The sequence below is a fragment of the Erpetoichthys calabaricus genome, chromosome 11 (genome assembly GCF_900747795.2).
Source record: "Erpetoichthys calabaricus chromosome 11, fErpCal1.3, whole genome shotgun sequence".
Lineage (NCBI taxonomy): Eukaryota > Metazoa > Chordata > Cladistia > Polypteriformes > Polypteridae > Erpetoichthys > Erpetoichthys calabaricus.
Window position 1 is genome coordinate 158,091,372 of NC_041404.2, and position 14,535 is coordinate 158,105,906.

At 36.2% G+C, this 14,535-nt stretch overlaps 1 protein-coding gene across 1 annotated transcript in view; it reads right to left on the reverse strand.

Annotated features, from left to right (window-relative positions):
- Nucleotides 1-14,535, reverse strand: part of myo15aa (myosin XVAa) — a 131,735-nt gene that overhangs the window by 34,092 nt on the left and 83,108 nt on the right. The window contains exons 34-42 of the mRNA XM_051933481.1: nucleotides 8,129-8,249; nucleotides 7,249-7,323; nucleotides 6,708-6,769; nucleotides 6,396-6,575; nucleotides 5,559-5,643; nucleotides 4,428-4,566; nucleotides 3,136-3,229; nucleotides 2,170-2,317; nucleotides 336-454 (exon numbers count right to left, since the gene is read on the reverse strand). Of these exons, the coding sequence (XP_051789441.1) occupies nucleotides 336-454; nucleotides 2,170-2,317; nucleotides 3,136-3,229; nucleotides 4,428-4,566; nucleotides 5,559-5,643; nucleotides 6,396-6,575; nucleotides 6,708-6,769; nucleotides 7,249-7,323; nucleotides 8,129-8,249 (1,023 nt within the window). The remainder of the gene's footprint in view (nucleotides 1-335; nucleotides 455-2,169; nucleotides 2,318-3,135; nucleotides 3,230-4,427; nucleotides 4,567-5,558; nucleotides 5,644-6,395; nucleotides 6,576-6,707; nucleotides 6,770-7,248; nucleotides 7,324-8,128; nucleotides 8,250-14,535) is intronic.

Below are 14,535 nucleotides of genomic sequence, written 5' to 3' on the forward strand. Positions count from 1 at the left end.
AGTGAACTAAGCAAATGCAGGGATGATTAAATATCTTTCAGTCTCATTTTTGCATAGATTCCAGGTTTATACTGACCAAATGGTTGGTTAAATGGATTGGAGACACCAGATTAGTCTAGTGGAAGTGACTTTTGGGTGTGGTTATGTTGTTCAATGGAAGTCATTCTGGCTTCCTATATAACCAGGGAAAATAAGATGGATCGAAAGATGGATAGATATTATTCAATAGTTGTGAGTTCAGTCACAGTCAAAACCAGGGCACAAAGTAAGCTTTGAGTGCCAGGACTGAACATAATGATACAAGAACTTAGACAATTAAGCTAGTGTGTGGCTACCTCTTTCCGGATGTAGATTTTCCAGGAGACATTGGTGTAAGTGTAATACTCCTCACTGCTTCTTCTGTGTAGTTGAGTCTGAATTTTCTCATCTTCAGTGGGAAGTTCACGGGAAACTGCTGATGTCACCAAATTAGTAAGTTAGCACTCAAAAAGTCAGAAGAAAATCTGTGGTTTTACAACAAAAAATGTGCTACAGGAACCCCTGAACGAAGTAATGGCCACACATTGGTTTATTGTATAGGTCTAATGAGGAAATGGAGACCATAAAATTTAGTATGTTTTGTACTTTACCTTATTTAAATAATTACAGATGAACAACCCTAGAAGCTAAGAGAGCTGACACATAAAAAAGAAACACACAATATACAGTAAAGATAGTATAGAAACATAGCACTTCAAACCCACTGTGAGTTTGATCCTAAGCCACCTTCTCCTCCACAGTCCAAAAATGTGTTGCATTAAGTAGAATTCTAAATTAGCCCAGTGCATGAAAGTGTGTGTGATTTTATGGACAACCTTTCTCTGAGGGGGCGGAGTGGTGGCTCTGAGGTTAGGGATTTGCACTGGCAATCGGAAGGTTGCCAGTTCAAATTCCATAAATGCCAAAAGTTACACTGCTTCGTTGGGCTCTTGAGCAAGGCACTTAACCTGCAATTGCTCCACCCTGGGTATGACGTTAATCTGCATCCAGCCCTGCATGAAGGCCTTCCAACCAGCAGGGAAAAACCTGGGGGTTGGTGGCAGAATTGGCACTCAAGGCCACCATAAAAAACCTCACGCTGTTCCATTCCATCTGAACTAGTGTGGTGCTGAGGTGTCACCTATCACATGGCTGCACTCGGGTCCTAATCTGGGATCCTGAGTTGGTTTGTCATGTGGTGGGTGCTGCAATGCATTGTATCAGTGTGTGCTCCTAACCTCTCCTTTTTCTGAAATGGTCTGCTAGCAAATCAAAAAGGTCAATAGAGTATATGCTAATTTTCTATTGTGGCTCTCTTTTATTATTTTAGTTTTAATTTTGATGTCATCATTAGCACCATTCCAAGAATCCATCTGCTAACAAGTTTTCTGATAAGAATGACTATATGGCCCCAGGAAAAAAAAAGCAAAACTTTTTGTCAACCACTGAATTGTTCATATTACTGTCAAATACATCTTTGAGTCATGTTTAGAATGTTTTAACTTAATTGAAGAGGCCCAACACCATTAAGGCTTACAAAGACTCAGACATCAGAAGCTCTAGCTTTGTATCTCTGCAGCAAATGTTGGGTTGCCATGGATTCTGAAAGTGGATATCAGAGGTTTGAAAAGGTGACTTTCAGAAAGGGGTTAAAGTTGTCTTGAGTCAGCGGAAAGATTGAGGTTAGAGTTAGAAGTTGGGGTAAGCACTAACTGGTGAAAGAAAAAGCTAAGAGAGAAAAAGAGAGACAGAATGTGACAGGAAATATGAAAAAAGTGATGATGGAGTGCTTGCTCGTTTGGTGAGTGAATACGTTAGCAACCGCACATAGCCAACAAGGGCTCCAAACCTGTTCAGTAAGGTACAGAAAAACAACAGGTTTCTTGAATTGTGAACTAATCTGTACTTTTTGCTCCTTATTCCTTCTTTGTGTGTTATTTTATGATAAACACAGTATGTTTTATAATTTTGTCATCCTTATCATTTTCTTGCCGTGGAATACAATGATAGCATTCATCCTTGCTACACAATGCAATCATTTGAAAATTCATGTTACATTTCAAAATAGCTTAAATAGTTCTAGTTTATTTATGTTCATTTGTATACATTAATAGTTAAACATGCTATAATGCTGTATTTCAGAATACAAACCTGTAATGGCTGAATTACTGCGGGAAGACCCTACTGGGACAGGGGGACTTGACCTTTTTGTCTTTGTACTACTCACAGGCTTCACCATTGCAACTGTTTCCTTTGGTCCTACATCTCTGGAAACAGGGGCAGGAGCTATTGGATATTTCTGATAAAGAACAGGACAAAGTGAATAAGTGACATTAGATAATGAAATAAAAACTATAGAAATGGACCTACACTTTTAATATTACTCTTTGTGAATGATGGAACAACATGACAACAACAGCAACATTTATTTATATAGTATGATGTAGCTCAAAGTGCTTTACAAGATGTAGAAAGAAAACAGAAAAATATAAAAATAAGATTAGGCAATACTAAGTAACAAAGAATAAAGTAAGGGCCGATGGCCAGGAGGATGGAAAATACAAACAAAAATAAAACTCCAGATGGCTGGAGAAAAAAAAAATCTGCAGGGGTTCCGAGGCCACGAGACCACCCAGCCCCCACTGGGCATTCTACCTAACATAAATGATCTAAATCAGTCCTCATGGTTTTCAGGCTTCACGTGTAAGAATTACATGATGATGGTCACAGAGTGCACATTACATTTACACAGATTAATAATATCAATGAAAAAAATGGTTTGTATTATTTCTTAGACTTTATTCGGGTATCATACAAAAAGTAAAAAAAAATAAAGATGAGCATATGCTTCAGTGCCAAGAAGCAGGATAACGGTTATCCTTTTGTAACCTTTATTACAAAGAAAAAGATAAAATATTCTTAAAGAAGCAACTATTCTATTTTTTTACAAAGAAAAAGATAAAATATTCTTAAATAAGCACCTAATCTCAATGTTCATCTGTAAATTAAAAAACATAAAAGACAATACTGTGAAGATTTAGACAAATGTTTATTTCTTTTAAGATGCCTATAGGAATGACATATAAAGTAAGTCATCAGCACATAGTAACAACAAACCTTTGGAGGTTGAGGAGACATCTGCCCTTTAAGTATCATCATTGCCTCATCATGAGGATCCATCTTTTTCACAAAAACTTTGCCGGCTTCTTTTCTACAAGCAAAAATATCCAGTTTTACAGTGAAGGTGTGAGGCTATTGAAATATGCACTTTGAAAGAGTATCCTTTAAACATTCAAGGATGCAAAATATCACAAAATAACAATCTGCTGTACAGTACAATTTGGAATTGAATTCAAGGTTGGGGATAGAAAAGGGGAAATCTTTCCAAGACCCTGAGACTCCACAAAAAGGCAGTCATATTTCTGGTCGGATATCTCTTTTAGCAGTGAAATGTGGAATGGATTTTGTGAATGTGTTTTGCAGTTTCATCTGCAACCTACATCTGTAATACCCCTTTTTCCTTATAGCGTGTAAAATGTTGATGGGTGAAGTGAGGGTTTCTATGACCCATAATGTTACTATGTCAAGAGTACTCATGACAGTTCCACTGACTGATATTTTAAAAACCAAAATGAAAACACCACACATGGTATAACTGCCATTTTTGTAAGGTATAAAGGTATAATTGAAATGGTCAAAAAATATTTAAGGTAGATTTGTGATGGATAGAAAGGGGAACAGTGAGAACTAGTATAATTCCAGAAGGGAAATACACTTTGAGATTTTGTGAAATGAAATCAAAATTATGATATAATAAATTGAAATGTCAAAATTATAGGATGAAAACTTGAGATCCATAGATAGTAAACATGGAAACCATAACTATCTGTCATGTTCAAAACCTGCTTATTTAGAGAATAGTCACAGGGAAGGTGAAACCTATTCCAGCAAGTATTGGGCGCAAGACAGGAAGAACTCCTGAACAAGGCACCAACCCATTGCAAGGTGGAGACACACACAGACACACCCATCATGGAACAATCTATCACTGTCAGTCTACCTAACCTGCATGTCTTTGGATTGTGGGAGGAAACTCATATGCACTTACCACTGCACCACCCTGACAATCTTAACTAAGAGATACAAAATTTAAATTTACAAAATAATAATACTTTGTAATGTGCTGAATCAAAATTTGGAAATAGTAAGTTAACATTATAAATTTTAATTCCAAACTTTAGAAACAAGAATTTTCAATTGATATAGAGTCAACATCATGAGAGCTTTAAATTTTCACAATAAAGCTTCATAATTAGATGACTGCGTGGCACTAGATTTGGTTAAGTATAAATTATAAAATTAAGATCACAATTCAGGATTATAAGAAATTGAGTCAAGAGAACACAAACCGGACTGGATCCAGGCTCGTTGTCGGTGAAGGCTGCTGGTATTGCTTGATGATATCCTTGATGTTATGAGTTGGTTCAAGATTATGTTCAATGTTTGCAGCAGTGTGGCGCACTGGCCCCTGCCTTGGAGGTTGGAAACCTGGAAATTGAAAGGAAATTGTTGCTGAACTATACTTTACAAGGAACATTTTAAAAGCTTGCTAGTATAATGGCCAAAGCATTTAGAAACATTCATTATGACTTATTGAACTCTTGGGTCATGGTCATGGCTAGCCATAAAAGCCATAAGAGCTTCACTTAGGTTAGTTCCCTCTTAACATTTCACTGTTAAAATTCGTATGGCTTACTAGATCTATTTCTGGTGTTTACACAAGTAGTCTTTTAACACTGCATCCTGGGGTAAGCAGGAAAGACAGTCCTGTTTAAATAAGCAAACTCAACTGCTATCAATTTAAAATATTGCTTTTTTTACTCTCTGAATTACTAAGATGATGAGATCTGGGTGAATATATCATTGGTACCAGATGGTTGTTTCTTAAAGGGAAAAAAGGGATCTTGAAACTTACCACATATTCTGTCCTGTCTTCAGTTTTATGTTTGGTCCTTAAATATGGAATGAGCACCACACATTAAAACTGATTGATTTGAAGAAGAGATACTCTTTATCCATTATATACAAGGAGACTAATGAATAGGTAACTGTCTACTGTTCCACCAGAGATGCTATGCATAAAGGGAAATGTACCATTGTGTGCTACTTCACACAAAATTGTTGTAAACTGAAACCAGGTGAATGAAATTAACAGCAAGTACAAAGACCCATCTCAATGTGGTCTAAGATAAAATGGTCTAATCAATGCAACTACATCTGCAAGTGCTGTTTGTTCATCACAGAAACTAGCACTGACATGAAGAACAAGAACCATCCTACTGTAGATGCATCAACATGTTGATCAAATCCTCAGTACCCTTCTGTCTTAGAATTCCCAGTGAAACATTAACAGGTACACCATATATAATGTTCAACATATTTGATGGGTTTCTAAACACAACACTGTCAAAACTTTTGGCTGTTATTTTATAGAATGTCTTGTCTGAAATGTTAAGAATTCAAGTCAAGTGGCTACTTACCAGGTTTTGACACTGCTGGCTTTGGTAGAACTGAAACTGGAGATGCTGCTGGTTTTACTTGGTTTGCACCTCTGGGTGACTTGTGCTGAAAGACAAATACATACAATTTTTATTAAGGCAGGGACAATCCTGGAATAGGGCACCAGTTAATCACAGGGTGAGCACACTCACACACACACCACACACACACTAGTGCCAATTTAGCATCAACAATCCATCTAACCTGCATGTCTTTGTGATGTGGAAGGAAACTGGAGTACACTGACGAAACTCATGTAGACAGAGGGAGAATATGCTAACTCGATGCAGGGAGGACCCAGGACATGAACCCTGGTCTTCTTACTCTGAGGCAGCAAGCATACAACTGCACCACCCTATCCATTAATTTTTTAAAATAATTTAAACAGTTTTTAAATCTTTTATAAAATCTGTTCATGTTTTATGGCTGTAGGTCAAGTCATTCGTACTAATCATCCATCCATTGTCCAACCCGCTGAATCTGAACACAGGGTCATGCTGGAGCCAATCCCAGGGCATAAGGCAGGAACCAATCCTGGGCAGGGTGCCATCCCACCGCAGGACACACACAAACACGGGCCAATTTAGAATCGCCAATCCACCTAACCAGCATGTCTTTGGACTGTGGGAGGAAACCTGAGCGCCCGGAGGAAACCCACGCAGACAACATGCATACTCCATGCAGGGAGGACCCGGGAAGCGAACCCTGGTCCCCAGGTCTCCCAACTGCGAGGCAGCAGTGCTACCCACTGCGCCACCATGCCGCCCTTCGTACTAATCATGCATTTTATAAATATCTGTGTTTTTTTTCTTACTTACTGGAGAAGGTGTGATGGCTTTTGGGATCGGGGTTATGTTGGTGGCACTGTAAGGAAGGGTACTCTGGCTGGTGCCTTGATATCCAGTGGTCCTGGAGCTTGGGGGCACATTACCAGCAGAAGAAGTGGGTCCAGACATCTGCTGTTGAAGAGCCATTACTTGCATTGTCATCTGTTGAGCCTAGGAGAACAGGACAAGAAACATATGTGAATATTTGGTGAAGTTTAAAGTGAAGTATAAAGGCACCTTATCATGACAAAGCTGTTTGCTTGAATTCTGGAGATCAATTAGAAAAAAAAGAAAAACTCTCACCAGTAGAAATGCTTGCTGGTTGATGAATGCTTGATGCTGTGCCAACATGGACTGATCCATGCCTAAAGAGATCAAAGCAGAATAAATGGAATTAAAGAAAAATGTAAATAAATCATGTATTGTGGTGTTAATTTACAAATTATCAGAGGCAGACAGTAGGTGTTGACCAGGGCTTTCTGTTTTTGCTATGGTGAATGAGAATATCACTGAAGTGCCACAACTATGGGGTTTCAAAGGAAAATCTGTTTTAGAGAGATGGATATTTGAATGACATGGCAAAGATCATGAATGGATGTGACTCATGATAGTACACCCTATTCAAGGTATGATCTTTGGGAATGGGCATCCCAGAAGAGTACGAGTTCCCTTTAGGAAACTGCACCCACTTCCAGATAATGTTGTACTCACTGTAAATAGAATTAATACTTCCAAATAAGGAATTACTTGAAAAAGCACTTGAAATTTGAGTAACCAAATAAAACATTATCACCAGCAAATAACTGAGTTATACAGAAGAAAAATACTGCCTTTCCAATATTACCTGGTATCACTGGCATTGCTGGTACAGTAGTCATTCCTGGCCTCATCTCTCCACCTACTGGCATCACCTGAATTGCTGAAAAAACAATACAATAGACAACTTGTTTCTAAACAGTGCAGGAAAATGTAAACTCTATCAAATCTCACTTTCTTTATGACTTATTGGGACTTACTTTGCATACTGAAGTTAGATACTAGCTATATACTTCAAGTAGAGGTCCTCGAGGGAGACAGCATTAACAAAAAAAATAGATGTGCTCTAATGCTTTTTTTTCTTCTTGGCTAACGCCTTTACCCAGGAAAATGTATCAAGACTATAATAGCAACAATATCAGAACACAACAAACATCTTTAAACTAATTAGTTAATCTGAGACATGAATTGACCTAGTAGTCTATTGGTTACAGGCCAGTGCTTTAGCAACTACAGTGTATCAAATCATATGTTCTTTATAGTACCATTTTCAGATTCATTGTAAAGATTCTAATTTTGTTCTAGATTTACAAACCTAACATGTACCCCTGAATATCACTTGGAGAACTGGCAAGCTCTGTCAGAAAAGCAACCAAGAAACTGCTGGGGCAGAATACGGATTGTTCAATGGATAAATGAAACAAGAAACAGAAGCTTTTCTTAAAATTCTTGAATTCAAGTGAAAAAAAAACGGTTTCCTTTTCTATTGAACAACGTGCTTTATTACACAAAGCAAGCAACATAAAGTAAGCAGCCAGCTAGTTCTTTGCTTCAGGATGAGTCATAATGACCATCCAAAACCCAACCTCTCAACACCTTTGCTACTAATGCCAGCTTTTCAAGGTAAGAAGTAAAAGGAAACAAGTTGAGCAAGAAAACTAAACCCCAGGGTGGGTTTAACTGCAGACCTGTATTCTGTCCTGTGGAAATGGGAGTGCTGATACTGGGCTTCTGTCCATCATGCTGCTGGTCACCAGTTTGGCCTCCTCCCTTCATTCTGGTAGAGACAGTAGATGGCTTCTCTAGATCCTTCAGGAAGTACAATAGAGGGAAAAATTCTGTGTGGCTACGGATGTTAACTGAATCCCAGGTATCATGAATGAAACTGATCCTCTGGTTTTAAATACCCTATTTATTCTAAAAGCAGATGGCATGATTTAGTGTCACTTATACTATAGTTACACATGAAACAGCACAGCTTGATGGTTATTGCTTTACATTCACTCAGTACACCATGCTTTGCACCTATAAATAATATTACTTTTGCTGAAATTCTGCAATATTAATTTTAAGATTTTGTTATTAAAATTCACAAAAACACATTAAGGAAAAATACAGAGTGATCCCAGGTTGTAGACTTAATTATGCCTCATAATAACACTGAGTGAGTCATCCAATTACAGTTTTATTCATAGAAGTCATTATAAGCTGGCAGTTATTCTGACAAAAGGTTTACTTTAATCCATTCCATTAAAAGCTTCTTCAAAGAGTGGCCAAGAAAGTCAGATATTTTCAACAATAAACGCACACAGAGGATCTGTCATGATTTCATAGAATTTAAATCTTAAAATCAAATGTTTGGTGGGTAAAAGATTAAAGGAATAGTGGAACCAGATATGATAAAACAGGGAAGGAACCACATGGACAGGATTTTGATAGGTACTCCTGCAAAAAAATATAGATCATTCATACTTCCGCAATTAGAACATTCAATTATAGAGTGGAAAAGTGCATCTCAAGAATATATACTGTTTTAGATGGCCAGAATACTTCTGATCTTTCCTTATACATTTTCTTTGTTCTGTCTTATATTTTTGTTATCCTTTGTAACACAGCAGAGCAACTAAATTTTACATCAAGGGACAATTATGTTCACCTTCAACTTAACTTCATAAACCAGTGTGAGTAAAGAGTTGTTCCTTCTTCCTCTTTCTAAAACAGCAGTTAACTTAAATGCTATTTTTTGGTGTATTAAGGTCCCACAATTATGCTGAGAGGTTTATCAGAAAAGTATGACTGCAAAGTTTTTGACACTATTGAGCTGGTATAAGAAAATTTAAAAAACAATAAATCAGAAATGTCTGAGCAGCACTGGTCAGCCATGCGCATTAATCATACATTGTTAATTGTAAACTCTTTTCACAATCCCAATAAATTTACCACTGTGGTGCTCCTATTAATTTCAAGTGGAAACCATTAAGTCTGTAATAACTATATGGCTACGCTTCATCAAACGTCTAACAAGATCTGAGTCTTATGAACAATAATATATATTGTCAAGTCTGCTGCACAACATAAGATGTAGAGAACCAAACATAAAGTTATGTTTTATGGTTACATGTGACATTATTTCATAATCATAATAATAAACACAAATAACTAGTGCAAACAACATCTCCTTGGCCTGACATTATATATTAATACCCTGATGGAACCAATTTTGATTTCATATCAATACAGATTTTGAGCTGGGCATTAACATTTTCATTTATGAAACAAAACATCTTGCATTTCTCCTTATTTTTATGTTACTCAGGTTCTATAAACATCCAAGTCAGTAATGTCACTAAATATAACCTTCTTCTGTTGTCAACAACAAATTAATATATCAGTCACTCCATGTATATTTTAAAGGTCCATGTCCAACCTGCATCAGGCCATCCCATTTGAGACTTAAATGCATGAACTACCTCAGTCCATGTGCAGGACAAGAAAAAATAGTGGTTTAGTTTTCTGAAGGAAAAACATAATTCAGTTACTCTGAGAAATTTCACTGATTGTGTGCATTAATAAAAAACATCAGGTAAAAAAGTAAAAGTTTAAAAATAGATCATTATTATGCTTGCATCTACATCGGAGGTGAGGCTGTGGAGCAAGTGAGCAGCTTTAGGTTCCTCGGAGTCACCCTCACTGATGACCTGAAATGGTCAAGTCACACTGCGGCAGTAGTCAAGACAGCCCAACAACGCCTCTATTTCCTCAGAAGACTGAGTAAGACCCAGATGTCCCCCACAACCCTGTACAGATTCTACAGGTGTACTGTGGAATCCATCCTGACAGGATGCATCACATCCTGATACAGTAAATGCTCAGTTCAGGACTGCAGAGCTCTGCAGCGGGTGGTGAATACAGCACAGCAGATCACGGGCACACAGCTCCCTGCGATCCATGACATCCACACCACACGCTGTCTCAGGAAAGTGAACCATATCAGGCAGGACCCCAGCCACCCTGTACTGTCACTTTTCACCCAAACCCCCCATCCCATCTAGGAAGCAACTAAAGTCCATTTGGACATGCACCTCCAGGTTCAGGAACAGTTTCTACCCAACTGCAATCAGACTCATGAACAATCAGTAACCTTGTGTCACCTCCACTGCTACCTGCACATATACTTCTGCCACTGTCTCTATTTATTCCTAGGGTTCTGGTTTTATTTATTTACTTATTTATATTCATTTATTTATTGTGTGTTTTTTTGTCTATTTTCACTGTCTGCGGGGGCACATGCAAGCAAGCATTTCATTTTACATGGTACTTGTACTTGTACACATGACAATAAAGAATTGAATTGAATTGAATTGCCTAAGAACAGTATGCATTCTTGAGCTATTCGTTCATACTCTTTTTCATTAAAAACCCAAAGTGTCTATAGCTCTTCTTTATGTAAGTGGCTACATCACTTCATAACTTTTTTTATACTCATATTTTCCTAATATTGTTCCTTATTTGGCCTTATGGGAAATGATTCTAAATTTAAACCCATAACCCTGCAGAAAATGAGCAAGTCTACTTAGCTAAAAGAGTACTCCTTAAGTCTTAGAAACTGATCTCATCTGTCATCACATTGGGGTGGTTTTTAGGGTCTAAATATACAGGCTTACCACCAGGATAGCCATTGTTAATGCTCCGTATGCTACTTTTAGGAGGCATCAATTGAAGTAAAAAATAATCACTTTCATTGGAATGTATATCACACTCAGCTGTAATGAATGTGAATTACATTCAGCGGTATTCATCAGTTAAATCTAATGTTGTGCAATTGAGCAACTGTGAATTACATTAAATTGGTCTGAGAATGTTGAGATATATGAAATTGCTTAAATAATTGGTTTAAGGATACATTCAATGAGGCATAATGGCTTTTCTTCAAAGATTAAAAAGCAGAAATTTTACTAGTAAATGGAAATTCTGAAGACACTAACACAATACTGACAATTCGTAACTTAAACAGCCCTACAAAATCAACATGAAACTTAACTCAGCTGTTATTGCTGAGAGTATCCTTTGACATTAACTTTGACATTACTGCCCATTACTACAGCTCTTCTGTCTTTTCTAATTAAGAACAATAGCAGAATTAAACTTTTTAAACTATTTTCCTACTTTGCCTTATACAGAAAAAAGTTAATTCCTGCAATTGTTTTCAAGACAAATTAACTACTTCAATGCTAATGCAACTAATTTATAATGGTGAACCAAGAATCATTACCAAAAATACAGCCATATAACTTCATTTTTTACTTAGCTACTTTGGTTCCAACAAAGTTTTAGTATAATTTCAAAATCCTCCTCCTTACATACCATATAAAGTTATAAATGACCTTAATAATGCAGCAGTTGGTCTTGTAAAAGTTCCAAAGAAAATTAAAATATTGGAGGTCAAGGATTAGCTGCAGTACCTCTAAACTGTGAAATGGTCTACTTATTATATCAGTCTAATAAATTAAATCTAGGATGAAGACTGGTACTTTAGTAATGTTTTTAGTTTGTAAATAAAGCTTTGGCAATTATTTTTTCGTAATTAAATGAGTGGAAATCTTTTTAAGCTGTCACTCATCCTTTACAAAGACTGTGGCAAATACTACCAGCAATCACTGTCTCTTTCCAACTGTTTTACTTCCCTGTAGTAGTAGTATTAATATAATCACATATACAGAGTACAGGGAAATGTTTAACTTGCACATATGATGAACATAAAATGCATCATTACACCCAAAACAAAAGCATTAAGCAGGTAGGTAAATCCAAAGGGAACCATGACAGTGCAAATACTTAAATATTCATGAAAGTTTTGTGTCTGCAAAAGTAATGTATGCTGTAGTAAATAAATTCAATAACATGGACCCTTTGCAGATATGATTAATGTGGGAAAAGATTGTTTCTCATATTTATTTGCTAAACGTTCAATAGATTGTGCTCCAAAAATCATATTACTTAAGACCAAATACATTGCATCATTGGTCCTCCTATCCCATTAACCATCTCCAGTCTCCCCTTATCCATCAGCCTGCAAAAATCATATTTGGAAAATGTTCATGTCAAGTCAAGTTTATTGTCCGTGTACACAGTTTAATGGATGTAAAAATGTTTCTTCCTTTTAAGAAATCATACCAAAATTAGTTACTGGAGCATGCCAAACCCCAAATACTTTAATATTTGTTCTTTTTACAAAAATATAAACAGTAATTTAATACACTAAACTAAAAGCAGCCCCTACTCTTTAGAAACCCATTCAACATTAAAACCCTTCTTTCACCCCATACAGACATACCCCACACTGCCTGTGGCTACAATATTCCATACAAAACAACTACTCATATGATGGTATATGATAAATTATTACAGAAGTTCAAAATTAAACCATATTTTTTGTTTACATGTACACTGATTAGTAAGGAATTATAAATATATGGGTTTGTATGTGGCTATTTTACCTGGAAGCAATGATAGTATTAGGATTTGCTCCACCCCTTCTTCTGAAAGTAATAAAATAACCTTTATAAAATGAGATATAATACACTTCCTTTTCCCTCATTTTTTAGTTCTTTAAAAGCTATTCAAGCTGAGATTTATCTGAAAAGTAGATTATATTCAATATATTATTGAAAATACTGTAAAACATTCATGTTTTTAGCACATTTTAGGGTAATTTTAGAAATGAGCATTTTGAAAGGAGAAATATATTTACATTCATTCATTCATTTCAAAATACAGTGTTTTCAATGCATGGCCACATCTATTTTGGAAGTAAGGTAGAAGCAATAAACACAGTACCTAGGTGCCATCCAGGGGAACACAAATTAGTAAAAACACAATCAACCTACTATAAAAATGGTTTGGGGTCTTTTCAAATGGCATAGTAAGTATTTTATTGAGCTTATTTACAAAAAGGAAGAAACTCACATTCAAACAATATTGTAGTCCTCATAAGAAATGATTACTATTCACTTCAGCTTTACATAAAGCGCCCCAAAGAATTACAAAAACACCTGGATAAGTACTCTTGAGCTATTCAATATCAAATGTGCACTACACCTTTATTTAATTTTCCTTGGGAACAAGGGAAGCTAACTTCAACAATAATTACGGTAGTGTGTAACTTAATCACTTGGTATTTTGACAGATCCAGTTGCTTACTGAATACATCTGATACATGGTAATTCAAAAGGTCACTGGATTGAATAACTCCTTTCAGCTTATATTATTAAAGAAACACATTGTTTGGGTATTTTTATACTGGTAGCTAATCACATGGTTATTTAAATACTACAGTTTACATTTTTTTACATTTTTTGTAGGGTTTTTAACATCAAGTGTTCTTCTAGTTAGGGCACTGGTCTCTAACAAAAATAAGGTCCTTGACATATGAATAATTTGTCTTTGGTATATATTCAGGCCACTATTTGAGCTGGTGTTCCAGGGCAAACAGAAGAATTCTCCTGGAGTGTGGAGGATTGCTTTCAGATAAGGATGCTATTGCAGATCTGAAAAACACTTCAGACCCAAGAAATACACAAAGATTACAGGGATTGTTGAAAACTGCTTTATAGACAGCTAAGTGTAAAGTGAAAAAAACCAATGTTTTCTTTTATTTGCAGCATTTCATGTAGTTTTGCCAGGGTTATATTCCTGGCTTTTATTTCTGTTCATTCTATCTGTTTTCTAGCTGTTTTTTGTAATTTCTTTTGTAATATTTGTTACTACATAGATTTTACCATCCATTTTCTTAACCTGATTATCTAGGGCAGGGTTGCAGGGAAGCTGGAGTACATCTCAGCAAGCATTTAACAAGTCCTTGCTAAGTACATTCTTATTATATGGTATTGCTTTTTAATCACTAATTCCATGATTCTTTATCATTTTGTTATTTTCATCTTGACTTCTTTTCATGTTAGTTTACTGTCTTATATTTTTTGTCCTTTTTCTTATATTGAGCCCAAGGGTGCAATACCACTAATGTTGCAACTATGGGGACTTGACATGCCTCAGCTTATAGATCATGGTTTTTGTATGTTTGATCTCTGACTATTTT